The sequence below is a fragment of the Cryptotermes secundus genome, unplaced genomic scaffold, assembly GCF_002891405.2.
Source record: "Cryptotermes secundus unplaced genomic scaffold, Csec_1.0 scaffold571, whole genome shotgun sequence".
NCBI classification, from domain to species: Eukaryota; Metazoa; Arthropoda; class Insecta; order Blattodea; family Kalotermitidae; genus Cryptotermes; species Cryptotermes secundus.
The window spans coordinates 21,843-49,339 of NW_019731224.1; the positions used below are offsets into that span (position 1 = coordinate 21,843).

A 27,497-nucleotide genomic window follows, 5' to 3' on the forward strand; every position below is an offset into this window, starting at 1 on the left:
GCAGTCGTATTTTTTCAAGACAACTTCAGCATTTAGATCAATACAGAACCGGTCAATAAAAGTGTCCACCTTTTGGTCCCGTCACTGATTAAGCTACTTATGTACCATGTATTGTCATTTGCTTCTTATTGTCCATTGTAATTCAGTCTCTTTTTGAAGTCACTTTACTACTAATCACTTTTAAAGACAAAGGACTGACACTTCAGGGCACTGTAGGCCTTAGCCTTCGTGTGTAGCTTCAGCCCATCCTAACTTTCAGCACTAGAGAGAGGCAGTGGTCAGCTTCTGGGCGCACCTCCTGGGGCGAGAGCCCGTGCTATCCATTGGATTGGAGGCTGGGTTGACCCCAGAACCCATCTGGACACAGGGAAGGAAAAGAGACTCTTCGCCTTGCCGGCGATCGAATCCGGATCGTCGAGCCCACAGCCTAGTCATTATGCAGACAAAATTTCCGTGTCACTGATGACTTGTACGATCATAAAACCTAAGAAGGTAGTACAAGATATAAAAGCGTTTGTAGTCTGGCCTGTTCCAGCTCAGAATTAATTTTGAAACAATCTATTTAGACGCCCTCTGAATGGAAGATTAATCCATTTCAGGGCCTGTAAGAGACGCCGCCGGTCACGGTAGCTGAGCAGTCTAAGGCATGCACTGTCTTCGCTCATTTGGAAGCCTGCATCGTGGGTTCGAGTCCCACGCAAGGCATGGATGTTTGGTGTGTATGCGCGTTTATTCTGTGTTTGTATAGTCCTGTGTTTAGGTAGAGGCCTTGTGACGAGCTGATCACCCGTCAAAGGAGACCTACTGTTTGTAAAAATGTTCAGTGAAACTGAGAAATCAGCCCTATGCCCCAAAGTGGGAGCAAGAGGAGAAACAAATTAGACACCCCGAAAAATGGTGGAAGACATCGGAATTCGAATGCAAAGTCATAGAATGCTGGCTATCTAAACATTTGGATGCTCAATTGGGTTTCTGTCGAGCTGTATGGGAGACAGTTTTTCTATGCAGCAATGAAGTACTGATTGGTGCATAGGAGACTTTTAAACATGTGTTTTATTTATGATTTAACCTAAAATAGGTGTGCTATGGTGTGCCTTTCCCAGACTAGGGTGTGCTGCGTGCAGTGAAAGGTTGGGGAGCATATGCTTTCATAGTATCCCACCATACAGATTGTTACATTTTCCTATAACATTGCCGTAATAAAGACTGCATACCATTTCAGTTATCTATCAACATAACAAAATTAACCATCCTTGTGGGAGCTGGGGTAGCTCATTTAGTGTACCTATTAACTACAGGCTGGACAAGCGATTCCAGGCAGGGGCAAGAGATTGTTTCTTCACAGTGTTCAGACTGGCTGGCCGTTGTACCCGGCCTTCTGTGCAGGGGATGCCAAGGTTTCTTGCTCTGGAAGTAAAAGTGTTGTGGCGTGAAGTTGATCACCCAGATCCATCTAATGCTGAAGTTAAGAATAGTGGAGCCATACTTCCACTCCCCCCAGCATTTTAGCTTGGTACTTCCTTAAGCACAAGGACAGCTTTACCTTAATTTTTACATTGAATGACACTAGTTTTGCCCTGATGTCACATCTTGTATGTTCACCATGATGGGAAAACAACCAAGATGAGATTGCTTCCAGTGACATGGCATTCAAACCCAGTTTCACGCATGTTTTTCGCAATTTTCATTGTTTCATAATCTGAAGTCTGTTAGGTGACAAGAGGGGAGGACAGACAAATGCTGCTTGCTTCAGTGACTCTGAAGCAGTAAGTATATTACTTTGGAACCCTAAAAATGTAACGCAACGCTTTAAACATTTGACTGCTGCCTTCACATGCCTAACATAAGTGAGCTAATGCATGCAGAGGAACTGTCACATATGTTTTGCAGAATACTGTTTAAAACTTGCACATAAATCTTTCATTCTTGTAATTTACTGCCACTCATTGTAGTTGAACCCTCCATTATCATAAATTATTTATTTTTATCACATAGACACTTAAAGATACTTCAAGAACATTATCTCTCATATTAAAGTTTTCAAAAACACTAATCAGAAGAATTTCATTTTTTAAACAAAGCGAGCACATATTAAAGGTTTGCCGTGTACATGGTATTTTCAGTAAGAAACAAATTTAGATGCAGGAGATGAAAAATTAAACTTCTGAATTTCAATAACTACACATAATATTGTGTGCAATTTAACAGATTCTGTGGAGCAGAGTCCTTGTGAAGCTAATTGTTGCTGAGCTAGTTAAGGATTTTATAGCATTACACGGAACCCAAAAGTCCGTCACCATGTTCACAAGCACTCACTGTGTCAGGAAGTATGCTGCTTGCTGCTTACATGTTCAGTTGCTCTGGTTCCTTCAGAACCTCAACACTTCTATCAGACTAAACAGTGTATACTCTTCATGTTTGTTCGTGTTGCTATTTCACATGTCTAGTTGCAATGTTACAGTCTTTATTTCTGTCAAATGCAAAGCTAGGTAGGTACAGATGTAATGTGAGTGATGGGATGCAGATGTGGTAGTTTGCATCCTACACTTCCCCTGAAGAATAACACATTATTCTAGTAAAAAACAAGTGTGTTTTGAAGTTTTATGACCTCATAAAATTTCAGAGCCCAACCTGCACTGCTCCATAATGATGTTATTGAAGATGGCCTTCAGTAGCATGAAGACATACCAGGTTTACAAAATTTTAAATAGGGTCAGGTAAACGATTGAATTGTAAATACAGATTTACATATAAATCATGGTAATCTCTCCTTATACAGCAAGGAAAGTAAGCGAAAATAAGAGTTGGGTAGTAGAATGATGGATGAAGATTACCATTATCTGGAATGTGTTGCTGTATAGAATGGCAGAAACATACCAGAGATTCAGAAGAAATTGCTGGCTCAGTCTTCAGGGTAGAAGAGCAAAGGTGGAAAGAGCAGATTGCTCTCAAATGGTTGGAACTTTCTACCAGACTTCACAGCATCACATCTCTGAAGACAGTAATCTTCGTATTCACTGCCATGGTAACCTCAGATCTCTCACAGAATGGTGTATTTTCCAAAGACATTCTTTGCAATTTTTAGATCGCTGACTGATCTGTTGAAAAATCTGATCAGTAACAATAATATTCCAGAGCATAGGGGCAGATATTATATGTTCCTTTTGTGTAGTTAAACTATTAATGATGTTTAAATAAATTGCATAATCCCAGTCATGTTTTATGTTACACATTATATTTTTTAATTCAATATTTTCTCAGAAGTTTGATAAATTTATCAGATTTGAAGTAGTCACAGCAGTTGCTCTGAAGAGTTCTGTCTCTTGAGATGCTATGCTGTGTAGTCCAATGAAAGTCAACCAGTTGTTCACCAAAACATTGGTTGACTTTCACTGGACTGTGTGGCGTTATACTGCACGAGATAGAATTCTTCTTTGGTATATCTGAGGTAAATATTGAGTAAGGATTGTAGCGGACTAATACAAATCAAAATGCAGTTTGAGTAATTTTAATATAAAACCCCTGAGTGTTAAATCTTATCACAGTCCATTAAATGGTTTTAAAGGTGAAACATGGGCTAGCAAACCCGACAAAACTCTTGGGTGCGCATATTTTATGAAATCTGTGGAAAGCGCATGTGAAATACATAAGTGTAAGTTGCCTTCTGGATGCTAATGAGAAATATGCTGTGACCATTACAGATTCAATCAATAGTTCTTGGCAAAATTCAATATGGATGCATATAATAATTTTCGAGAGGCCTCCACTGCAATTATGTGCCTGCTTATCTGCCATCTGTTTCCTCTGTATGAACAGCTGTTTAGAGTTTGAAGTGCCTTGCAGTAAAGAGTATAGAGGGAATGAATGTGAACTCACATTGAAGCATTGGAGGTACATTTAGATCTGTGACGATGATTACTGATGAATCATTCAACTTGACATGTGGAATTCCTGCAGCATGTTATAAACGCAGCAGCAGCTAGTGGTATGAAAACTTCCAATGTAAAATTATTGGGGTCCCTAAGATGTACCATGCCATTAGCATACGCTTTTAATTATTTTATACAATTAGTAGTAGGTGTGAGCTTCTAAGTGGCACATAATGTATATATGGAGTATAGATCACCCAGGCAGTTGGATATTGTGTTAGTCTTGTGTGCTATATAAACTTTATGTTATTAGATGCGACATAACCCTCATTTTTCCTATCAACAATATCAGTATAGTGTCAGATTTTTTATGTGGAATCAGTACTGGAACTGTCCAGTGCCAAGCACCAAGATGCTACGATGTTAGAGCTCTGAAGAATATACTGATATTGATAAATCCACTTGTGTGTAAGATGAAGTAAGAGTTATGCATATTTAATATTTACTTTGAGGTGTTAAAATGGTAACTGACAAACCATTGTATGTACATTTGATTTGAATTATGAAGATATATACAAACATTGTGTGAAATTAAATTTTGTATTGAAAGCTGCAAGTATGGCAACATGAGGTTATGTCAGAAATGGGCAAAATGGGAGTTGTGTATTGGTAGGACTGCTTGTATACAACCTCTAAGTTTCTGTTATGGGTAAATAGAGCTTTGGCCAGGTGTATCATATTCAGACATGTGGTCACCGATTTTTAAAGTCCAAACCCATTTTTTATTAAAGTATGAAATACTTTTATTGGATTAGTCTCTCTGCCTTTACTAGTTCTATGTAGTTTAGGTATAGCAAGATTGCAGACTTATCTTCAGAAATCATTATGTATGCTGGAGATTAAACAGAATTATTATGATGCTATATAATAAATTACCTCATCAATAGGTTTGCTGTCTTGTTACTCCATAAATATACATAGAGTAATTCTCAACAGTGGATTCAAACATGACACAATACCAAAAATGCTGATGTTCTTTCTAAGAATTTACCTGAATTTTTCAAGTATAGCACCTCCTTATTTTACTGTCATTTGAACAGTGAGTTGTTACAGTTGGTGTTTCTGACAGTATCATGCTTGATCTAATTAAAAATAGTAGTACTTTTAATTTTTACTGTTTGATTTTGCAGTGATGAAGAACGTTATAAGAAAGTCCTATGGAAGGATGTGAAAGTTGGTGATCTCATTCATCTGTCCAACAATGAAGTGATTCCAGCTGATATTCTCTTGCTGCGATCACGTGATCCCCAGGGGCTGTGCTATATTGACACATGTAATTTGGACGGAGAAACCAACCTCAAACAGCGAGAGGTGGCCAGAGGATTCACTGAACGAGTAGGGATCAGCGTTTGTTTTATTGTATTGTTTTTGTCTTAAAATTACTCGTATATTAAGATTCTCGTAGTTTGTACATACATGCATGAACTTATACACACACAAGCGCACACACTGAACATTGTGATCAAGTAGTTAGTACTCATATTTAGGAGGTTCTGACTTCAAATCCTGTCCTCAAGGTTTGCTGTTCTCGATCATTAGTTCTCCCTTCCACATCCTTTCCAGTCTGTTATTCAGTGGTATATAATTTGACGTCGTTAAATAAACCACATGTGAATGAATCACGTGCACATGCAGACACAAATACAGACATTGACACAAAAATATTAATCAAAGATAAAACTATTCATTGTTTCCATTGAATAACTGACAATGCTCCAGTGAATTAAGAAGGATTTTCTCACATATGCAACTGAATGTCTCAATTGAGTTGTTAGCGCACCCGCCTCATATATGGGCTTCCATTCTGTGCCTGGAGACTACCTATCATAAGTAAGGCTTTTCATTCATGGGTATCTTGAGTTCTACCAAGAGAATGTTGGGAGTGTACCCCATTGCATAATCCCAGTCATCCTGCCATTTGATGCAATATAACATATGCAATTGAGAAAACATTAAATTACCCAAAATACAGTAAGTGTGGCATATGCAGGTAGGTCCTAGACATTTGTTGTTTATTCTGAGGTGGGAATACTTTATATGAATTGATGTATGCCAGTTGTAATATTTGATTTTATGTGGGATGTTGGTTATCAGTTACGATTGGGTGCTGAATTGTAGGAAGAATTACCTTCAAAATATCATTAGTAGTGAAATACACTTTTGTTATATCTAGATATGTTTCAGAATATCAGAAATTCATTTTTTCTAAGCAGTTTTGTCCCACTGTTCAGCAAAACCGGGTCAGTAGGCAGAAAAAACAAGAAGTTTGGAGGGAAGGAGTGATCATAAAAGAAAGAAGAAAACAGCATTAGAGTTGAGGTTATCACGGCAGTGAAGATTTTTATATATGTGGTCTTGTCATACATGGCACAGTGTGGTCTCATAGGTGGTTATCAAGCAGTTTGTGAGGAAATGTTGCTTCCATATTCAGGGTAAAAGGCTGTATGGTTCATAACCCAGAATATCATGATCTGTGAGTTTGAAGGGGTGCTAGGACAATGGCCACAGACTAAAGTGCAGATCCGTGAAATTATTGAAGCATATGAAGAAATGAAGCAGCCTGTGTGTCTGTAATCATTTTGGTGGTTTTCCAAAGAATCATGTTTAATTTGTATTGACTAGTTTGCATGTATGTAATTGATAGTCTGTTGTATAATGATTAAGTGATATTTGTTTTAGCAGCAAGTTACGGTTATTATATGCCGGTTCCCATGTCATATTCTTACAGCAAGATATGTTTGAGCCAAGAAAGTTCAAGTCAGTCGTGGAGGTTGATGGCCCAACAACAAAGATCTACAGGTTTCATGGTGCTATTGTTCATCCATCTGGTGAAAGAATCCCTGTTGGTACTGAGAATTTGCTACTTCGAGAATGTGTTCTTAAGAACACAGATTTTGTTGAAGGAATTGTTGTGTATGCAGGTAGGATTCAACATTTTTTGCCAGTATAGTCATGGTTTAGCTTTTATTCTGAATGGGTGTGAAACTGTTTCTCACTGTGAAGGAACAGAGTGTTCAGGAGAGGGTGCTGAACACGACAGTTGTACGAAGGAGAAGGGAAGTTACAAAGGTTGGAGAAAATTGTATTTATAATGTGGAGTTTCATAATTTGTGTTTACCAAATATTATTGAGCCAGGATAGCTCAGTTGGTGTAGTATCGGGCTGCAGGCTCTACAACCGAGGGGTGGGAGTTTGAGTCACAGTAATGTCAAGAACTTACTCCATGTCGTCCAGACTGCCTCTTGGGTCAACCGAGTTTTATATCCAATGGGTAGCACGGGCTCTTCTCCCCGGGGTAAAGCGGTCGGGGCGTGAAGCTGACTGCTGACCTCTGACTAGTGCCAAGGCCCAGAAAATATGGCTCTATACATCCACGTCCCATGTGCCTTCATGGTGTAGTGCTTGATTAGTTAAGCACAGGGTCAGCTTTACCTTTTACCAGATATTATGGTGGTAAAAGTGGTAAGATTCAAATTGGTGGTGTGTTAATAGGGATATTAATAAGGCATGCAGAGTTTTAGTCAAAGAATGTGAAGAGGGATGGGAGAATAATGTTAAAGTAGATTTAAAGATGAATAGTCTTAGGATATGAATTGGATTTGTCTGGCTCAGGATACTATCCAGTTATGTCTTTCTGTGAACATGCAGTTAACCTCTGGCTTTCCATAAAGGGAAGGAATATTTTGGCTAGCTGATCAAATGTTATCATTTAAAAAATTTGGAGTTATAATAAGAATAAATTTTGGGTACACAGTGATTGATTTGCATTACCCTGGCATGTTGAAAGGGTTTTTTTTTTCAGTCACTCCTTAGCCATCCCTGTTCTGTATTTCTTGCTGCTTACTCCATGAGACTAGTTTTCCTAGCCTTTCAAAATAGAGAAGGATTCTTTATTCCTTTCTCAACAAGGCTAGAGGCTGACTATGGTAGAATAACGGTCAAATGAAAGTTTTTTCCTGTACAAAAGTCTCCACAAAAAATTGGAAGTGAAATAATTATAATTTTTATAAACTTGTTTCATAATATTTTTGGATGTTAAGACTCTTTAGGGTTTCATTTTTGAACGGAAGTTGTTAAGAATAACATTATGGCATTTTACAGTTAACCCCAAGAAAATTTATAATAAAATTCACAAGTATTGGTACCAGCCTTAGACTATGTTGCCTCTGATGAAAAATAAATCCAAACAAAGTGCCCCTTATATTCAGTGCAGGAAAAATGCTATAATTGGTAATTCCCAAAGTATGGTAAAGTTACTGGTGCCATAATGAAATATTTCTTGTGGCATATGAAACGTTAAATGTTTAATGGTGTGCCGAGGCCCTGTTTTGCACACTCTACACCAAACAAGTATTGCATTTGTAAGATACCTCGCTTGAATTCCGGTTGAGGATTGACTGCCTTGACAGGATTCTGTTGTTTTTTTCTTTACAATGTATGTAGAGATATTCTGGTTTAAGAGACATGATGTTCGTACACCAGTGACTATGAAGATCACTGTCCCCTGCGATGTAATGTTGTGTACTCCTGTAGATTGTTGCCAGCAATTCAGAGGCACCTGCTTTCTATATCTCCAGGATAGCCTGAAGACAGTAATCTTAAACTTCCATTGTACTGCCTGTAAATAGTTCATGCCCAGTATCTCCCACAGTCCACCCAACTTGTCATATCTTATTCAGCACTGCATTGTCTTAATAGTTAATGAAGCATGGTAAATTAACCAAGTGACCGTCCATCTCCCAACATAATTCTGAATTTTATGTGGTTATGCATCTTACTCTCATACTGAAGGTGTCAGCTGTGCTTTGCCTAACCTTCAGAAAATGTTCATTTCTTGTTATATATTCATATTCTCATCTTGTGTTGGTAGGTCATGAGACCAAGGCAATGCTTAATAATGGTGGCCCTCGCTACAAGCGTTCAAACCTGGAACGGCAGATGAATTTGGATGTCATATGGTGTGTCTTGATCCTGTTTGTGCTTTGTGTGATTGGTGCTGTTGGCTGCAAGCTCTGGCTGTCTTCCTATGAAAACTATGATAACCACTCAGTGCCTTTTATTCCTCTTGCGGAGAGTCCCATTACAGAGGGATTCTTGGGGTTCTGGACGTTTATAATAATCTTACAGGTATGTTTAAACATGGAAAGTGGTACTAGTCCAAATTTACGATTTTAAAGGTTCTCATGGTAGTGACTATTACAGTTATTGTCTTCTGGGATGTAACACCATATAGTCTGGTAGACGTTTACTGACGTCCCCCAGAAGTTTCAGTAAACATTTATCAGAGTACACAATGTCGTTTGCCAGAGGGCAATAATTTCTCTGAATGTAGATATTTGTTGTACAGTGATATTGTTTGTTTGTAATTAAAGGTAAAATTTTGTATAGTTTCATGAATGTTAGACAGTGTCTACAATACTGGCATAGTAGCAAGCCCCTTTTTTACAGGTCAGTAAGAGAAATTCTCCTGATCGTTATAGGTTATGTATCATTGCTTTGGAAGGAATGGACAAGTGCCTTTTCTCTGTTTTAGGTTATGATTCCTCTGTCTCTGTACGTGACATTAGAGATGGCAAAACTGATGCAGGTGTACCACATTCACAACGATGTTGATATGTATGATCCTGAAACTAACAAGCAAATTGAATGTCGTGCTCTCAATATCTCTGAAGAATTGGGACAGGTAAGAGTCTCTCCTGTAAGCAGATTATTGTGTTCAGGAAAGTTTCATTTGTCAGAAAATGGAAAAGATATATTTATGTTGGTTATCTAGTTTAGCTGACGACACAGAGAAGGGTGCCACATTTTTGTGAATCACAAGTGAACGTCATATGCATGTTCTTGTTTTTTTAAGTTCACCATTCCTGAAACACGAAAATCTTAAAATTGTACAAGTATATTTCCTCTGCAGTAGATTTATTGTTCATGATCGAATATATGCCAGTTTCTAAAGCAGGTTCCACTTATATTCTTCCCCAGACAAGAGAGCATAATGTTTGTAAGAGTGTAAGAAATGTTTATTGTCAGAGCAGAGTTATCTGGATTTTGTTGAGATAAGGGTGATGTTATCCTTTTGCTTAATTTGGCACCGTACCATGATATGATCTTGAGAGTATAACACCATGCCTTCTTAACCCCATTAATAGACTGAGGTGAGTGATCAGCACTTCATGTCCCAGTTGCCTTACTTGTGGTGAAAAAATCCCAGTACCCATGGGATAAGAGGCTGAGTGGGCCCCAGAGCTGGTCTGAATGCTGTAGAGGAGAGAAAAATATCTCCTCCTGCTAGAAATTGAATGCTGATTCCATGGTTCTCCAGCCTGTAGCCTAGTCACAGTACTGGCTGAACTATTGTGACTCCTGGATTGTGCACAGAAACTTGCTATAAATGTGACATTGTTTCAAATTTTTGTGTTCTCTGCATTATTTAATTACCATAAAGCATTGTTACTTACTCCACAAAGCAGAATCCTCCTTGAGAATCTGATAGATATTTTGCTGGTCAAGAAAATCCATTTGTTTTGTGGAACCAAAATTTCATTACTGTGCTTACTAGAGTCCATCACACACTGGATCCTACCCTGAGCCATTTAATTCGGTTGAATCCCTAACACATATTTATTTACTGTTACATAAATTGATGCTTCTTTATTTTTTGTAGGTGCAATATATTTTTTCTGACAAGACTGGTACACTCACAGAGAACAAGATGATTTTCAGAAGGTGTTCAATAGCTGGGGTTGACTATAACCATCCACCTCCTGAAAATGTCCAGGTGAGTATTCCAAAGTCTGAAAACATGCACATTGACATTTCTTATATGTTAATTAAATGCAGGGATTGAAGTTGTACAAACACTAAGGAAAACAAGTATGAGAAAATGAATTCTGTGAAATATGGGACAGAAGTAAAGTTGTCTCTGTGCCTAATTCATTAAGCACCGCACTATGAAGATGTATGGGGAGTGGCGGTAGGTCCAATATTCTCGACCTTGCAGTGGATGGAGGTGAGTTGTCAGATTCACGTCCCTGCCTCTTTACCTTTGGGGGCAGCTGTGAGATGCCATAAAGAAGACAAACAATTGGCTTTCATGCAGTTTATTTACTGTGTATCAAAATATTACTCATCAGTACTCTTACCTGATTTGATTTTTAATGATCATAAAGACTCGATGGCCTGTAGTCTGCCAGCAAACTATACTGTCCGAGCTAGTGCCACTTGTCAGCAAAGTTAGTGCCAATTTTTGTGGATAGAGGGTGTCACATGGTCAGTGCAACAAATCCTGATGGTCGTAAATTTTCGGTTTTCTAAACCAGAGCCACTATTTCCTTGAAGTAGCACCTCAGTTGTCCTCATGAGGATGAGTGGATCCCCATTTCAGACCTGCTGCTTCTCATAGGGATATGAAAATTGTTGTTTCGCGGTATGTTGAGTGTACTTAATGCAGTATTTTTCAAGATGTTTCTTAGGCCAAGAATGCCAGTCTCAGAAATATTTTTGAACACATTATCATTTATTTAATGCTTCACTGTTCACTCTTATTATGTACATATGCTGAATAAAAATTATGAAGTCTCTAAAGACTTTTTTTTTTTTTCTGCCTTAAGTGTGATTGCATTGAGGAGGCCATAGTTGGTAGCTGAATACGCAAGTCTGAAAATTATCTCAAAATCCTTAAGATATGTATGTGGAGAAGTTATACTTGACATTAAGATATCATTTTTCTCTGATGAATGTTTAGTGAGATGTGCACAGACATGCACATAGGTCTACATGTAATGTGGTCATTAAATATATCAGATTTAAATGAAAATTGAAAACACTTCATAATTTTTCCTGTTCTTGAATATCAAATTTTACGAAAGTCTACCCAGAATTTCTGTAGTTGTAGGCTTGATTGGTGCTCTGCAGCATCTTAGACATGGATCAAAGCTTTTAATTTGCAGCCCAAAGTTATACTTTGGCACTGTATACCTGAGACCGAGTAAGTCTGTGGAAAATGTCACTCAAGACATTTCAAGCAGCTGTTCTCTCACTATGTAGCAGTGAAAGGATTACTGTGCCTATATTGTCACATGTACGGGGTTCTGTGACAAATCATTAATGGATTGCGGCTTTAGACGATGCTGTTTATTGGAGAATTACTCGTTTACCCTCACAGTTTCTCTCAAATAACGCCCTTTCTGACGAAGTGACCTGATTAGTCCATCATCTCTTTCGTTTCCTCTTCAATGGAGTGTGTTTGCTCTTTGTTCTTCTCTTATCTCGCATCAGATCTGAACTCCTATCTCCTGTAGCTCTTTGCGTACCGCTGTGAGAACACCTTGTCGAAAGGTTCTGTTTCGCATGTTAGCTAGAATATTCGTTAGCAGATCTGTTCGTTGATTAGGAAATGCTAGCTGTTGATTGCAATGAACGCTAGTTGTCAGCGCCTTGTCTTGACATTGTGTTACCTAGGCAGTGACATTTCTCTATGCAGTGGGTTCACCTGTCACAATATTTTTGTGCAGAATCTGAAATTGCGACCAGGAGCCCCAATGCCACTCCTTGTGAACACACAGCTGCAGGAGGACTTGTGTCAGGTTGACCTACGGCAAGCACCTGAACGAAGTGACTTGCGACAAATCCTCCATGCGCAGCGCATCCAGGAGTTCCTCTTGCTGCTATCAGTGTGCAACACTGTAGTTGTCTCTCGGCACCCACATCATGATATGGTGAGCAATAGCCAGATAATCCATACACCACCAATATGGTGCAGAAGAGTCTCGTTTCAACTAAGCGTATGATTTGCTTATTGATCTATAAAAAGTATGTGATTGCCAAGGAACACCATTTTCAAGTGTCAGATCTTATTGGCTCTATTAGTTGGTACTGAATGGTTCAAGATATGTATTTTGTTATGAACATATGGCCATAAGCAGTTGAATAGGAATTTTTTCATATGGGTGTCACCTCTTCCTTGAGTACATTGCCATATGTTTTTTTTCTGTTGTTAATTTTTGATAGCTGTAAGAATAGTCTATCAGTGTCATAGAGCCATTATGTTTTGTTAAGAGCAAAAATTATACATTTTCACTGAGGAAGAAAGATAACTTTATGGGAATTAGTATATAGTTGATATTATTATTTTAAAACTTTAACAGTAGTTTAAGTTATTTGTGTTCATCTTAAAACAAGTTTGCTTTTAGTAAACAGTTCGAATAAAGTAGATGTAACTACTATTGCCATGGCTGAACAGCTGCTGTGACAGTTATGGACATATATGCACCATGATAATTTCACAGAATATCTTTAAAAACTAATATCTGTCAACTGCCCAATAATACGTAGGTCGTACTGAAACTCATGAGCAACAATTTTTTGTAAAGTAACATGTTTTATTATTGACAAACCAAATACACCACCTTGATCTACAGACCTTTCTTTATTTTTCCACATAATCGCCACTTCTTTGTACACATTTCTCCCAGCGTTCTGGGAGTTTGAAAATTCCCCTTCTGGAAAATTCTGTTCCAGCCATCCAAAGACACTGATGCACTGCTTTCTGAATTCACTGTGCTTATGGAAGTGTGTCCATGGGTGCGCACAGTGTTTGAAGATGGCTGAAACATTTTAAAGATGGGAACACCAGCCTCAGAGTGGTCGTCCTCGAACAGCCTCAACTGAACACAACAAGGAAAGAGTGGATGAGATCATTGAAGATGACACGCATGTTGCTGTGGACACAATAGCCCGAAAACTTGGAATAGGGCACAGTGCAGTACAGGAGATGATTGAAAGCTTGGGCTATAGGAAAGTTTGTGCTCGTTGGGTCCCGCGGTTATTGAGCGAAGACCACAAAGGTCACATTGGAAGCAATTGCAAAGATGGGGTGGGAAGTTCTTCCACATCCCTCCTATAGCCCTGATCTGGCACCTTCCGACTACCATCTTTTCGGATTTGTGAAGGATCAGCTGCGTGGACAAAGTTTTGAGACAAGGGAGGCAACTCAGAAAGCAGTGCGTCAGTGTCTTCGGATGGCTGGAATGGAATTTTATGGAAGGGGAATTTTCAAACTCGCAGAATGCTGGGAGATATGTGTACAAAGAAGTGGCGATTATGTGGAAAAATAAAGAAAGGTCTGTAGATTGAGGTGGTGTATTTGGTTTGTCAATAATAAAGCATGTTATTTTACAAAAAATTGTTGCTCATGACTTTCAGTATGACCCTCGTATATACATGGTTAATTAATTAGTTGTTTAGTTTGTTTCTGAGTTAGGATGTTGTATTTCAGTTGGAATGAAGGTATATGTAAGACAACATTTTTTTCAGAACGTTTTTCTGCCTTCACTGAGTCCTGAAAATTGCTTTCCTGCACTCTTTAGTAGCCTGCAGAGAACGCTATCCCATGGTAGAATCTTCATGTACGGATGACTTTGTCTAAGATTAGGATGACAAATGCACAAATATTCTTGTGTTACACTCTGCACTGTATCATGTGAACCTGTAATGCATGGCCATTGCCATCAATTTGATTAAATGAAATTACTTACCTCACTCCAGTTTATTTATTTGACTTCCAGATGGATGCTAGTGGTGTGATAGAGTCAGTTCCAAGTGTGCTTGGCAGCCACTCAGGAGCCAGTGTTAATGTGGCATCTTCACATGCTCATCGTGATAATAACTTAAGCTCCATCACAGCAAGGCAGTCGGTCGTTATGGCTGTTGGGAGCACACAGACTGACAAGTATTCTCGCCTCTCAGAGTCCCGGTCTGTAACCCCTTCCCCTCCTCCTCCTCATGCTCATTCCTATCCTCCGCACACATCTATCAACTTTCCCACTTCTGATGCAACACCTTTTGGTAGGCGGGCACTAAATTATCCTGGAAGTGGGAAACCCCCAATGGAGTTCCCTCATCAGCCCATTTTGTCTCCTATTAACTCTTCTTCTGAATCAACTCCAACTGCTGACTCACCCACAGCGTCCCAAGCAATCAAACAAGTTAGTCGACCAAAGCTTCTAAATGTACCATCTCTGCTGTCAGTTTGCTCAAGTAAAAAATCTTCAATTAGTAAATCAGGAAACTCCCAGAATTCACAGCAGAGGTCAGCCACGCCTTCCCCATGTGAACTGAAGCCAATTTTTGAGGCAGAGAGTCCAGATGAATTAGCATTGGTGGATGCTGCCTACAGTTACAATTGCCGCCTGGTGAAGAGAACGCCACAGTTTGCTACAGTTGCATTACCAGGTTAGTATATTTCTGCAGAATGAAGCAGTGCAGCGTGTTCTTGTCGGAAAGTCGTTGACACTGATCAACATACAAGGGTAGGGACAGATGGTAATGATACTGACATGTCAGCTATGCAACTTATGAAGCAGAACTACCACTATCACCACATAATATATCTTGAAATTGTGTGCTGTAGCATACCTTTAAGAACTCTGCAACATTTGTTACAGCAACTCTTGTAGAATGCAAGAGAAGAACATGGAGCCTGCGTGAAATCTGTATTTATCTTATGGTTTGATGGCAGTGACTAATGAAGCATTGAAGCTAAATGTGCAAGGTATTGAGTGGAGATGGAACATAACTATACCTACAAATTCTATATGAAACATTTTTCTAATGTTGATAATTCCCAGCAGGGACAGAGTTCTTCTCTCCACCACCTTGTTCAGATTGGCTCTGGGACTTATCCAGCCTCCAGTCCAATAGGTACAGCGGAGTCTTTCCCCTGTGACACACAAACCTCTATCTAGCACTGAAGTTAAGAAAGTATCGAACTTTATCACCTTTCCTCCATATGTCTTCATGGCATGATGCTTAAGCACATATTCAACAATATGTTCTTGATACGTAGTTATAAACATGGCAGCAGTGGAGTACTTAATGGATGTATTTGACAAATTTCAAGTAGTTATATAGGGGGCTCATGGTAGCGTAGTTGGTTGAGGCACTATGCTACAAGCGGGGAGGTCACAGGTTCGAGCCCCAGTGAGGTGTATTTCTTCAGTTTACCTAATCCTTCCAGCTGCACTATGGCACTATGGTTGACTCAGCCTCTAACAGAAATGAATACCAGGGATCTTCCTGGGGGGTAAAGGGAGCCCGGCACATAAGGCTGACAACCTTACCACCATCTGTGAGCCAATTGTTTAGAGACTATGTGGGAGCCTCAGTGTCACAATCCAGTGGGCCTTCATGGCTTATTACAGCGATAGCTTTACCTTACCTTTACCATGTAGTTGTATTTGGTAGTGTCTGACGTATTTCTCTTCTAACTGATAATATATAAATTAAGGACTGCCAGGGTGCAAAGTTTCAAATCATGGTTAATTGCTTTTCATATCAGTTCAGTGAAAAATTTGTGGCTAAAAGTCAGATTTAAAAATATGATATTTCATTTTTTCTTAAATTTCTTGTCTTAAAGTATGAGTAAAAAAGTAAAAAGTGAAGGTTTCCCTGTAACAGGCTGTGGAAGCCCATGGGGTGTGAGATGTTGAAGCTCTCACATTTTCTAGACATTCGGCTTGCAGATGGCGGTGAGGTTGTCAGCCTTATGCGCTTGCCACCCTTTACCCCCGGGAATATTCCTGATATTAATTTCTGTTAGAGGCTGAGTTGACCCCAGGGCCATAGTGCGCCTAGAAGGATTAGGTAAATTAAAAAAATCGACCTCATTGGGATTCAATCCTGCGACCTTCCAGCTTGTAGCATAGTGCCTCAACCAACTATGCTACCGTGTGCCCCCCTTAAAGTATGGGTTCTAAAGTTATGTGGAGTTCAAAACTATGCAAGTAAATATGGTAATGTAGTCTTAAGGGATGCACATGGATCAGACTGCATATGATCCAGATGGTCCAAATGGAATACTTCTAATGCAGTTTATAAGTTAATTTTTCTTGGATATGTACAAGTACATTTTGTCACAGTTTCACAAATTTTTATTGCAAAATACATAACTGAAACATTTTCAGAAATTTTGAAACTTGGTTACAGATGTGTAGCAAACTTCTTTATAATGTATGGAAAGTGTGGTCAACTAGGAATTACTAGACGATTTACACAGATAATGTTTTGCACCTGGGCAATCAGAGGTATGGATCTTGAAATTGAAGGTTGGCTAGACTGTGCATTGTCATCTGTTCTCCCATTTGTAAAATGAGCCATTTATAGTTAATTATTTAACTGGAGAGATCATCGCTGTAAGCTTCATGCAACAAGATGTTGGTTTCTGGAGCTGCTTTTCCCTACTTTGAAACAGAATTTAATACAAATACTTCGCTCCTTTACTTAGTCCATGCTGATTGCTACAACACAGCAACACGCTTGATCATAAAAAAAGATTATAAAAACTAAACAGAATATCTGATCTACTTGGAACAAAATGGTTTGCATAACTAACAACAGGTTGCAAGGTCACATGAGCAACATATAATGTGACTGATTCGCTTCTGGTCCACACCACAATTTTGAGAACTTTCTGAACACATCTTGTATATGTGTATTTTTTTGATGTTGTGTTTCCTTTCAGGTGAAGGTGTTCTTGAATTCGAAATCTTACAAGTGTTTCCATTTGATTCAGCACGAAAATGCATGTCTGTGGTACTCAGTCATCCAATTACAAGAGAGAAAATCCTCTACTGCAAAGGAGCAGATTCAACAATTCTGCCTCAACTTGCTCCATCAGGTTAGTTCCCAAGGGTGCAAGGAAGCAACTTGTGATCAATCATAGAAATAGTTTTTTCTTGCAAGTTGCTTGTGGTAATAATATGCGCAGGACATGATAATTCCATGATCGAGTTGCTGGAGAATGCTGGTGCAATTTGGAGGAAAGAAAGAACTTTGACATTCTTTCAGTGACTTGTGTCATGGGGATGAGCAGCACACTGATCAGAGAAGTGAAATCTTCCTCTTTTGGGAACTCATTTTGACATCTAATGCCCTTAAATAGTAAAGCTGGCCTGTGTAACCCATGCTTTTCTGTTGGCTACACGTTTTTTGAGAAACTTTTTGACATTCTTGAAGTGGAAAAGGTTATCATCCTAATAATTAATGGTGGAGTTGTCAGCCCCATCAGCACTGCAGGATAACAGAACAGTTATCCTCTGCTTGGAATTATTTCCCCCATTACAGGGAACCCCTCCTTTCAGATTCGATGTCTTATTAGGTGGATACCTGAAGAACAGCCCAGTCTCATCAGCATTGTAAATATTCTTAGGTTTGTAACCCTCAGTAATTTTGAGTAACTGTTCCATTCATCATTCCCCACTGTTGAAGAGTCTATGCTTTTGCGTTCTCCCACTACAGTTTTGTGCACAGTGCACATGTGCTGCTTGAGACCAATGAACCAGCCATCAGTGCCCAACCTTGTGGCAACGTGTAGAGCCTTTCCCTCATCAACGTGCCACTGATACTGTGTTGCTCTCTCTGGCTTCTTTAAACCACATGGCCTAGACTTCTCCTATTTCAGGTTCTTCTTTTGATTAAAGAACCTGTAGCATTGTAACACACTGATGGACGTGAATGAATTGTGTGACTGGATTGGTTTGGAGTTAGCAAGTGAAATATTTATTCACAACTCAACTCCAAACAGCAGTCAGAATTCAAATTTGGAAACCGATCTAACCTAAGGTTTTTGTAGTAGCAATTACTCCGCCTGAAATGCTATATTTATAGCGTTTAGACTGCTATGACCAAATACAAATATTATGATTGAGAGGTTTGAACTTCTGCTTCATATTCTGGAGTTCCTGACCCAGATACTGACCATTCCACCTGAAGTTTTTATGGCTTTCTACAGTCCCTCAGGGCACATTCCAGAGTGGTACCTCAAATTATGCCATGATCACTTCCTTTCACATACTTTTCAATTCATTATTCACTAACCTTATCATTCATTGCCATTGGTAGTTGGAAGTTTCATCAAGCAAACTGAAACTGACTATTAGCATACACCTAACTAACTTTTGAAGGTCCAAGGATTATTCAGCCTAACTGATATTTTTGTAATTTTCTCACTTCTTTTCCCATGCATTCTTCTTTAATTGTAAGCCTGGCAGAGAGTTGTATGTTTAGAAACATAAATGCAAGCGGCATTGCTAGATATGGCAGGGAGTTTGTATGAAGGATTGTTTTAATGTAAGTGTTGATATGATTTATGCAAGCACCTTTTTGTGGAATTTGTTGTACATATTGGGAATTCATTCATGAAGCCTTTTGACTATTGGAGAGCCGTGTTAAGCAAAATGTTATGCTTTGTTCGAAGTGCATGTCTGCTAAGAGGCTAAGGAAAGGGGTTGTATGATAGATCATGAATGGTCATTGCTGGGATCAGTGAAGACCCCAATTTCTGCCTCATATAATTGAACTGAGTCATTGAACACATTGGTTTGTTCCAGATGACTTCATGATGCAGCAGCTCATATTCCGAACTCAGCAGCATCTCAACTCTTATGCCCGTCAAGGTCTCAGGGTTTTAGTAATGGCCAGAAGAACCCTGTCAGATGTGGAATATAATGATTGGCTGCGTAAACATGGTGAAGCAACTCTAATGATTGAGAATAGAGAGAGGAGGTTAAGAGAGAGCTATTCTAGGCTTGAAACAAATCTGACATTGCTTGGTGAGTATGTTAAACAGGTTTAATATTTAACATTGTGATTCTGTTCAAAATGATCTTTTCTGTCATGAGATTGCTGCTTGTGTTCATGCTGAAAGCATATTCTTTCATTACCAACACATCATCATGATATAGGAATTAGGTTAACCATCAACACAACAAATGTACTCACTTTTTAATGTTTTACAATTTGACTTATTTAGCATTAGAACCTTAGTTAAGTTGGCATACATATTTCTTAACCTCCCATGCTAAATTTTTAAATACATTTTTTTACATTTTAAAAATAGTTTTAATATTTTTAATATACCATAATATATTCAACACTATAAATTTTGATATATGGTATATTTTTTATCTTTTATCTTATTTTGTATCTTCTACTTTAATTGTAACACCAACTTGAGGCAAAAAAAAATATGTTACTGTATAACGCAACACGTTGCACTGGTATGGATCCATATCGGTAGTTCAATAACTATATGTATTCCTATATATAACTGCCTGATATGACCGGAACATGTATCAGGAGTGTTGACAGTTAAGCTAATTCCTATATATATCTGGAAGACACAACAGGATGCAACCAATGAAAATTACATCATCAGGATGTTAATTAATATTTAATTTTTTACATCCTTCCTTACTCAATGGATCTACAATCATCTAAGAATTTGACATCCTTTATGACATGCCCATTCTTTTCTGTCATTTGTATTTTGCCTCCATCTATTCAGTTTCAGCTCTTGCAAATCATTCTCTAGTCATTTCCCCAAATTAACTGTTCATTATCCATCATTAGTTTCCTTAACATGCATTGCCATCTGAGGGACGGTTGTTTGCCTCTGTCTCCCCTCCCCCCACTTGAAATGTCTAGCGTGGGTATTTGTACAAGGAACTTAGCCCCTTCTAGTGTGGCTCTCCATATAATCAGGGCGTTCATCCCTCTCCACCATGGTAACAGAATAGCCTGGAGAGAAATTATTATAGAATAATTAAAACATATGTTGTTTGCAAACCATGTTTTGACTATTCTGTAACTGTTACTTGTCATTACACATGCTTATGTTGCACTTGTTGTGTTGGCAGTGTTAATTCAAGTTGATGAATTTCTTGTGTTTATTTTCACATCTTCTGTTTAGTGTTCTAAACAACTCTGTTCCATTTTAAGGATGCCATTGTTTATACTGACTACACTACATTTTTGTGACATAATTATAATGGGACATAAAATATTTTCACTGAATTAAAATATTTTATGGGAAAAGTCCTGTGGTGGTGTTTAGTCTGTATTATTAACTTACTGGTGTAGTTATGTATGATAATTTCAGTGAGGTTTTTAATGATCTTGATTGTGATATCATTAACAATGGTTTGTAAGGTTTTCTGTCATCTGTCAGTCCCTTTGGAGTGAGCTTTCTTTCTTTTATTTCTAGTAATTATAATAAATATTAATAATCACTGTCTTCATTACTTACTAGCTGTCTGGACAGCCAGCTAACCAATTGACTGACGGACCAATGAATGAACCAGTTAACAAACAAGCAAACCAACAAATGAACAAATCAATTCCGTGGATCTGAGTTCTTCTTGAAAACCTAATAATTTCTAAGTTACTCAAAATATTGCCAGCAATTTATAGAACTGAAAGGCTCAGGCACATACTCATATGTGGATATTCATGTAGAAAGTCATTCATCGAGAGGGGTGCTGCTTAATTCAGTACCCTGTGGTAATAATATATTCAGAATTTTTCATATTTAGATGAGGTGTTTACATCCTAAATTGTATGATAAAGTTGGCCTATAAAAGCCTCTGTTCATTGCTGCATTCTTTTCCATGTCCTGTAATCTGCAAATTAATTTATTTATTTATTGTGAAGTTAAGAAATTTACACTTTTGAATGGGTAAATGGCGCTCCCTAATCTTATCTGTATTTAATATTTTAGCTGAGAATTACAACTGGCTCCATAAGGTGAACACACAGTAGGGTGCCCATAATAGTTGTGCCATTTGTGTATTCAAATTTATGCAGCCAGTTAACATATTTGTTTGATTTGTTGATCTCACTGTGGTGGCTTTAAGGACTGTGGTGTTATATACCAGCTGATGAACACTTCAGTTAATGGTATTTGAAAGGCATGAAGTTTCCACTAAATATTATTGGGTGAATTTCAGTTTGGTCCTTGTTGGTCCATTACAGCCAAGTACTCGTACTTTAAATGAAAATCGGGTTAAAATTAATTGATATGTGACATATGTACAGGTATGATTAAGATTTATAGCATTTATTTGAAACATATAAATATTCTGTTGAGCAGCTCCTCTCATCTTCACCCTAACTGAATTTCCAGGAAGTTGCTCACTGCTGTTGTCCCTGATTCAGTCGTGTTCCAAATCCCCCCCCACGAGTAGACTGGGGTGTCCAAGCTAGCAGTGATTCAGAGAAAGGCTCCTCAATTCTGAGTATTTAATGACAATAAGAACAACAGTAACACAAAATTGACTAACATAAACTAAACACTTGTATCAACAAATCCAATATTATTGCACACTTTTGTGCTTGGCTCCTTGTAGAGTACAAAATAAATCACAAACAAAAGTACAATAAGAGTATGCAATTGACAAGAACTCGGCACATTGAACAACTTCTCCTGTAGAAATACCTACTTACCTTCATGACAGCTAGTAACCCACTGAGAGAGGTTCCCACTCTACGTATCCAGACCAAGCTGGCAGAATATACAGGGAGTTCAGTCATTGAAGAAACCGGGGGATCACCATGAGTTGGATACAACATTGCTCACAGATTGCTGTATTTCTATAAATGTGTACATGTACAGAAACTGGTGTGAGGGAATCAGTGACAGGACTGCACTCTCACTAGCAAGAAAGGACACAGTAGTTGCAGAGAAACGATCCATCCACTATATGCTAGCGAGAGTGCGCGCATTTTTCAGCCCTGATGACTCATTCTGCTGTCGGCAGTTACAGCAGCAATCTATGAGAATATTGTATGCGACCCACGCCACTTCCCTGGTTTCCTCAATAGTTGAATGCACTGTACTAGAACAGCTGGAGGAAAAAGGTGGGGGAAATCATGTGATAAACTGGAACACAGAAGGTACAACATAGGAAGTGGGGAGGGTGGGGGGGGAAATAAGGAAGGTGAGCGCCTGGCCGTCCGACAGTAGCAAAACAACTACAAATCAAGTCATACCTAAACATGGCTCACTATATATGTATGTTACACTGCAGAGTCATATATTGTCTTACTGTGCTTGGATGTATGTGTGCTTTAATTAGCTATATGTTTGGATGACTGCTTTAATGCAGGAGCCACTGGTATTGAAGACCGACTTCAGGATGGAGTTCCTGAAACCATCAATGCTCTGATCAGTGCTGGGATAGTCGTGTGGGTGCTTACAGGTGACAAGCCAGAGACTGCCATCAATGTAGCATACTCGGCCAAACTCTTCTCCCCACAGATGGAGTTGCTGAAACTATCAGCCCGATCAAAAGATGCAGCTGAGAGCACAATAATGTTTTATCTGGCTGATATCGAGAGAGAATCTCCTCCAGACATTGGGTGAGAGAGAACATAAGAATTTTCCTGTTACAGAACATTTGTTATACAGAAGTGAAAAATTTATAAATCCATGTATCTTTCGGGGACCTGTTGTGTAATAGTTGGCTAGGTAAAGGTTCCAGTTTATTTATATGAGAATTTTAATGGACAATGAAAACTAATTCATGAAGTTAAAATTGTTGTTAATTTAATTTTCTAATTATTGATATTTTGTTATAATGTTCTATAAAATAGATATTTATGTCATTTATTATTTTACGTACATTTAAATACACTTCAATTTTTTGTCTCTCTGGATTATAACATTATATGTTTTATCAATGGTTATTTTTAAAAACAAAATTTATGCTCCTAGCAAACACTTTCATGACTGCAACTAAGTTGTGGCACCTATTTTTGGGTGACCTCCCATATGAAACATAGCTAGTTTTGTGTTTTGATAAAGAATGAAAAGCAATTATTAAAAATAATCATGGTTTGGGCATGCATTTGTCATTTTATGTGGTTTTGATCATTTGGACTTGAATGGGAGATGAATATCTTTGGTGTGTTGTAATCCAATGTGATAATAAGTACAAAGATAGCAAGCAGCTGATCCCTAGGGCCATGCAGAATCTTAAGACACATGGTTGAATAACGTTTTCAAGTCTGGCATGCCTCTGTTTGTATTGCCATGGGCTATGGGCTGAATGGTTGGGGTGTGATTCCTGGTAGGAGTAAGATTTTTTTTAACCCAGTGTCCAGAATGGCTCTGGGGCCCACCCAGCCTATCCATTGGGTACCAGTGGCTCTTTCCCCGGGTGTAAAGTGGCCGATGTGTGAAGTTGACCACTCACCTCCATCTAGTGCCAGTGTTAAGAATGGTGGAGCCATACCTCCACTTTTCCATATGCCTTCATGGCATGGTGCTTAATTAATTAAGCACAGGGACAGGTTTAACTTTACCTTGAATATGTATGTTCATGTTTTTCACTGTTGTCCTCTGGAGGTATCAGCCTTGAGATCCCTTTTTTAGGCAGTTGTGTGCCTCCCTAAACAAAATTTTACAGAACCTCTGTAACCAGAGGAGCCAAAGCTTAACTTAAGCTACAGCAGCAATGGAAAATTAAGTGTGGATGTTCATACAGTATTCTTAACAACCCATCTGTAAATTATCATAATTATTATTTTTTCAGAATTACAAGTGGGCCCCCGGGTTTGAACCAAGTGGGAGTATTTGCACGAGCTAATGTTTCTTCTGGAGATGCTCCATCACAGCATCAGAGGGGGCCGCTTCATTCCAATAAAAAGAGGGCCTTAGTTATTGATGGCAAGACTCTCACGTAAGTTATGGTGGTATGTTATAATGTGATGTATTTGTGAGAGTTTGATGCCAGCTGTAAGAATGAAAGAAGTTCAAAAACAGTACCTACAAATCACAGATACTCATAGTTTACACAACATAAATTTTTCGTAGATAAAATTGTAACGTAACGGTGAAAAGCTAGCTGAGGGCAATTTGCAGGCAATTAATATATCATTGTTTGAGGTGTGTACCTAGTAATGGTCCCTATGCTACAAGCCGGGAGGTTGCGGGTTCAAGTCCCGATGAGGTCATTGGATTTTTTTCAATTTACCTAATCCTTCCGGCCGCACTAGGCCCTGGGGTTTACTTAGCCTCTAACAGAAATGAATACCAGGAATTAATTAAATAATTTTCCTGGGGAGTGAAGCACGGCTGGCGCATAAGGCTGACAACCTTAGCGCCGTCTTTGAGCCGATTGTCAAGGTAATGTGGGACCCTTAACATCTCACAACCCTATGGGCCTTCACGGCCTGTTACAGGGATAGCTTTACTTTTACTTTTACTTACCTAGTAATGGTCCATAACAAACAGAAATAATGTCACTTGAAGCAACAAAGTACAGTGTTGTTTCTCTTGCCAATGGAAGTGAGCCTCATCAGAGAAACGTGAAGACTCAGAATTTTTTAGTTTTTTCAAATAGCACACCAAATTCATTTGCAAAGGCTTGTTATGTTTATAAAATGTCTTGCAAGTGCTTACTCAATTACTGTGTTCTGCGATGTGATGCAGTGTAAACTGGTGGGATGTCGGTAATGATCTAATAGACTGCATGTCACCTCCCAATCTTTATAGTCGCCTGTAATCTGACAGTGGTAAATCAGCACAACAGACTCTTCATATAGTGCTGTTTGACATAACACTATTGTGAAATGTCAGCAAATTTTTCTCAGACTACTAGTTGTTTCCACCCTTGTCTTTGTCATATCTTTAACATCCTCTGTAAATAAAAGCTGCATTTGTATCCCCTTTGCATATTTATTGCACATCCCCCCCTTTTATTTGCTGTCTGATGGGTTGGTAAACTGCCTGTAGTTGGTATATTGTGAACAGAAGACTCTGTATATTCTCCCTGCACAGCAACACAGTGACTTTGGAAAAAGTTAAATATTTTGAAGGGAAATACTTCCTGATCCCGTGTTTACATCACCATTTTAACATAGAGTTCAGCTTTGCCAACACATTAACAAAATATTCCCTGTATACTCAGTAAGGTCTATAAGGGCTTCATGCTGTTTTGATCACTAATAAAATAGTTAAATAAACATTAAAGTGTCACACTGTATTTTAATTCTGCTTATTTTGTTTGGGAATGATGGAACTCTTACACAATTTATTGTTAGAATATGTCTTCCAAACTTCCATTGTCTGTCTTGAGCAGCTGTTCTATGTTTGTCCAGAGGGAATGAGGTAAAATGCTAAGTAGACAATTGAAATGGGCTATGTAAATGCAATAGATATGGATGTTGTTTTGTTTCAGGTACATTCTAGATCAGCGTTCGAACCTGCAGAAACCATTTCTGCAGCTGACCCGTTATTGTAGTTCTGTACTTTGCTGTCGAGCCACACCCTTACAGAAAGCCTATATTGTGAGGGTTGTCAAGGAACAGCTCAAAATGAGAACTCTTGCAATAGGTGTGTACAACTTGTTCATATCAATTCTGAAGGCCCATGTATATTCAAATGAGATATACTGGGCTGTTTTGTAGCTTAGATGGTTTGTCACAGGCTTCCCACCATGGTGGCCTGGGTTCAGTATGAGATCAGGTCATATGTGATTTATGACGGACAGAGTGGTACAGGGACAGGTTCTCTCCGATTGCTTCAGTTTCCCCCGTCAGTTCTCATTTCACCAGCTGCTCCATGGTCATTAATTATTCTGTCATCAGTACTGTATAGTCTTGATACTGACAGCATTGTTAAACAAGAAATTCTTGGAAGAACCAATTGCCCACTTTGCTTTGATACAACATGAACCGCATAGAAGACACCTCCAACAATCTTTGTTGCCGCAGGAATGTCTTTACTGAAATGTTACATAGCAATGATAGGAGGATACACAGACTGACATACTCTCTTTTAATAAGACATGGACCACATAGAGAATGATGAGTCCAATAATTATTCTATTGTTGCATATATTTGTTGCCATGGGAACATGTTTGCCAAGCCTTTGCCTAGCACCAAATGGAAGGATGCACTGAACTGAGCTGTTGCCTTGCAGTGATAGGAGGAATATGCATACAGACACACAGACTGATGGGAGAGATTCATCATGTTTGCCACTGAGATGGGCTCATTTGCCATGATACCTATACCAAGTTTCATAGAGATGGTTCAGGCATACAAAAGTTGTTGGGAAGGGGAAACAGACACAGACAGGAGGGAGATTTTGTGAGTCTACTTGAGGGAAGTAGGCTAATAACTAACTACAAAAAGACAAAAGATGTGGTGAATCTGTGTCTTTCTGGTTTTATTTGTATAAGTAACTCAGGAAGTTATCATATTTATGTTTTATTTATGGCAGTGTCAATAGCTCAGAGTGTATAGCATCAAATGGTATGACTTAAGGCCACAATTTGAACCTGGGACATTCTTAGTATGAAGTATGAATTCAATGCACTTGACCTCAATGTTTATTAAGTTTTTTACCACTCAGTGCATAAACTGTGGGTTAGTTGTCATATTTTTATATAGATCATATGAGTGAATTACCATATATATATATAAAAACCACATTTTGTAGATACTATAGGGTTCTGATGATGGTGTATAACACACAGAGATACTGGGTTTTTGGACTTTATCCATCGTCTGGATTCTAAATAACTAAGAAAAAACAACATTTCGAAAACTGGATCTGTTTCCGTCCTCATGTGAGGGAAGACACGTACTATGTTGGGTCCCTTAGAAAGAGGTAGCCTCACAATTCACCGCTGTGGAAAGTTCATTCAAGAAAATCTTCAATGAGCAGGGTCCAGTGATTGAGGCTAGCTCTTTCTAAGGGACCCAACAGAGTGGGTGTCTCCCCTCAC

The 27,497-nt window shown here is 38.6% G+C and overlaps 1 protein-coding gene across 4 annotated transcripts in view; it reads left to right on the forward strand.

The window, feature by feature from the left end:
* Positions 1–2,132: 2,132 nt before the first annotated feature.
* The window catches only part of LOC111866545 (probable phospholipid-transporting ATPase VD), a 54,215-nt gene continuing 28,850 nt past the window's right edge, over positions 2,133–27,497 (forward strand). For 2 of the 4 annotated variants that reach the window (XM_023855595.2, XM_023855594.2), the window contains exons 1-13: positions 2,390–2,489; positions 5,060–5,264; positions 6,658–6,850; positions 8,800–9,056; positions 9,463–9,612; positions 10,591–10,704; positions 12,440–12,643; positions 14,492–15,158; positions 17,446–17,601; positions 19,313–19,534; positions 22,868–23,120; positions 24,296–24,442; positions 25,943–26,097. In XM_023855595.2, coding sequence (XP_023711363.1) covers positions 2,440–2,489; positions 5,060–5,264; positions 6,658–6,850; positions 8,800–9,056; positions 9,463–9,612; positions 10,591–10,704; positions 12,440–12,643; positions 14,492–15,158; positions 17,446–17,601; positions 19,313–19,534; positions 22,868–23,120; positions 24,296–24,442; positions 25,943–26,097 — 2,773 coding nt within the window. In that variant the 5' untranslated portion in view covers positions 2,390–2,439. Of the gene's footprint in view, positions 2,328–2,389; positions 2,490–5,059; positions 5,265–6,657; positions 6,851–8,799; positions 9,057–9,462; positions 9,613–10,590; positions 10,705–12,439; positions 12,644–14,491; positions 15,159–17,445; positions 17,602–19,312; positions 19,535–22,867; positions 23,121–24,295; positions 24,443–25,942; positions 26,098–27,497 lie in introns of those variants that run through there. The other 2 variants (XM_023855593.2, XM_023855591.2) reach the window with 2 other exon arrangements.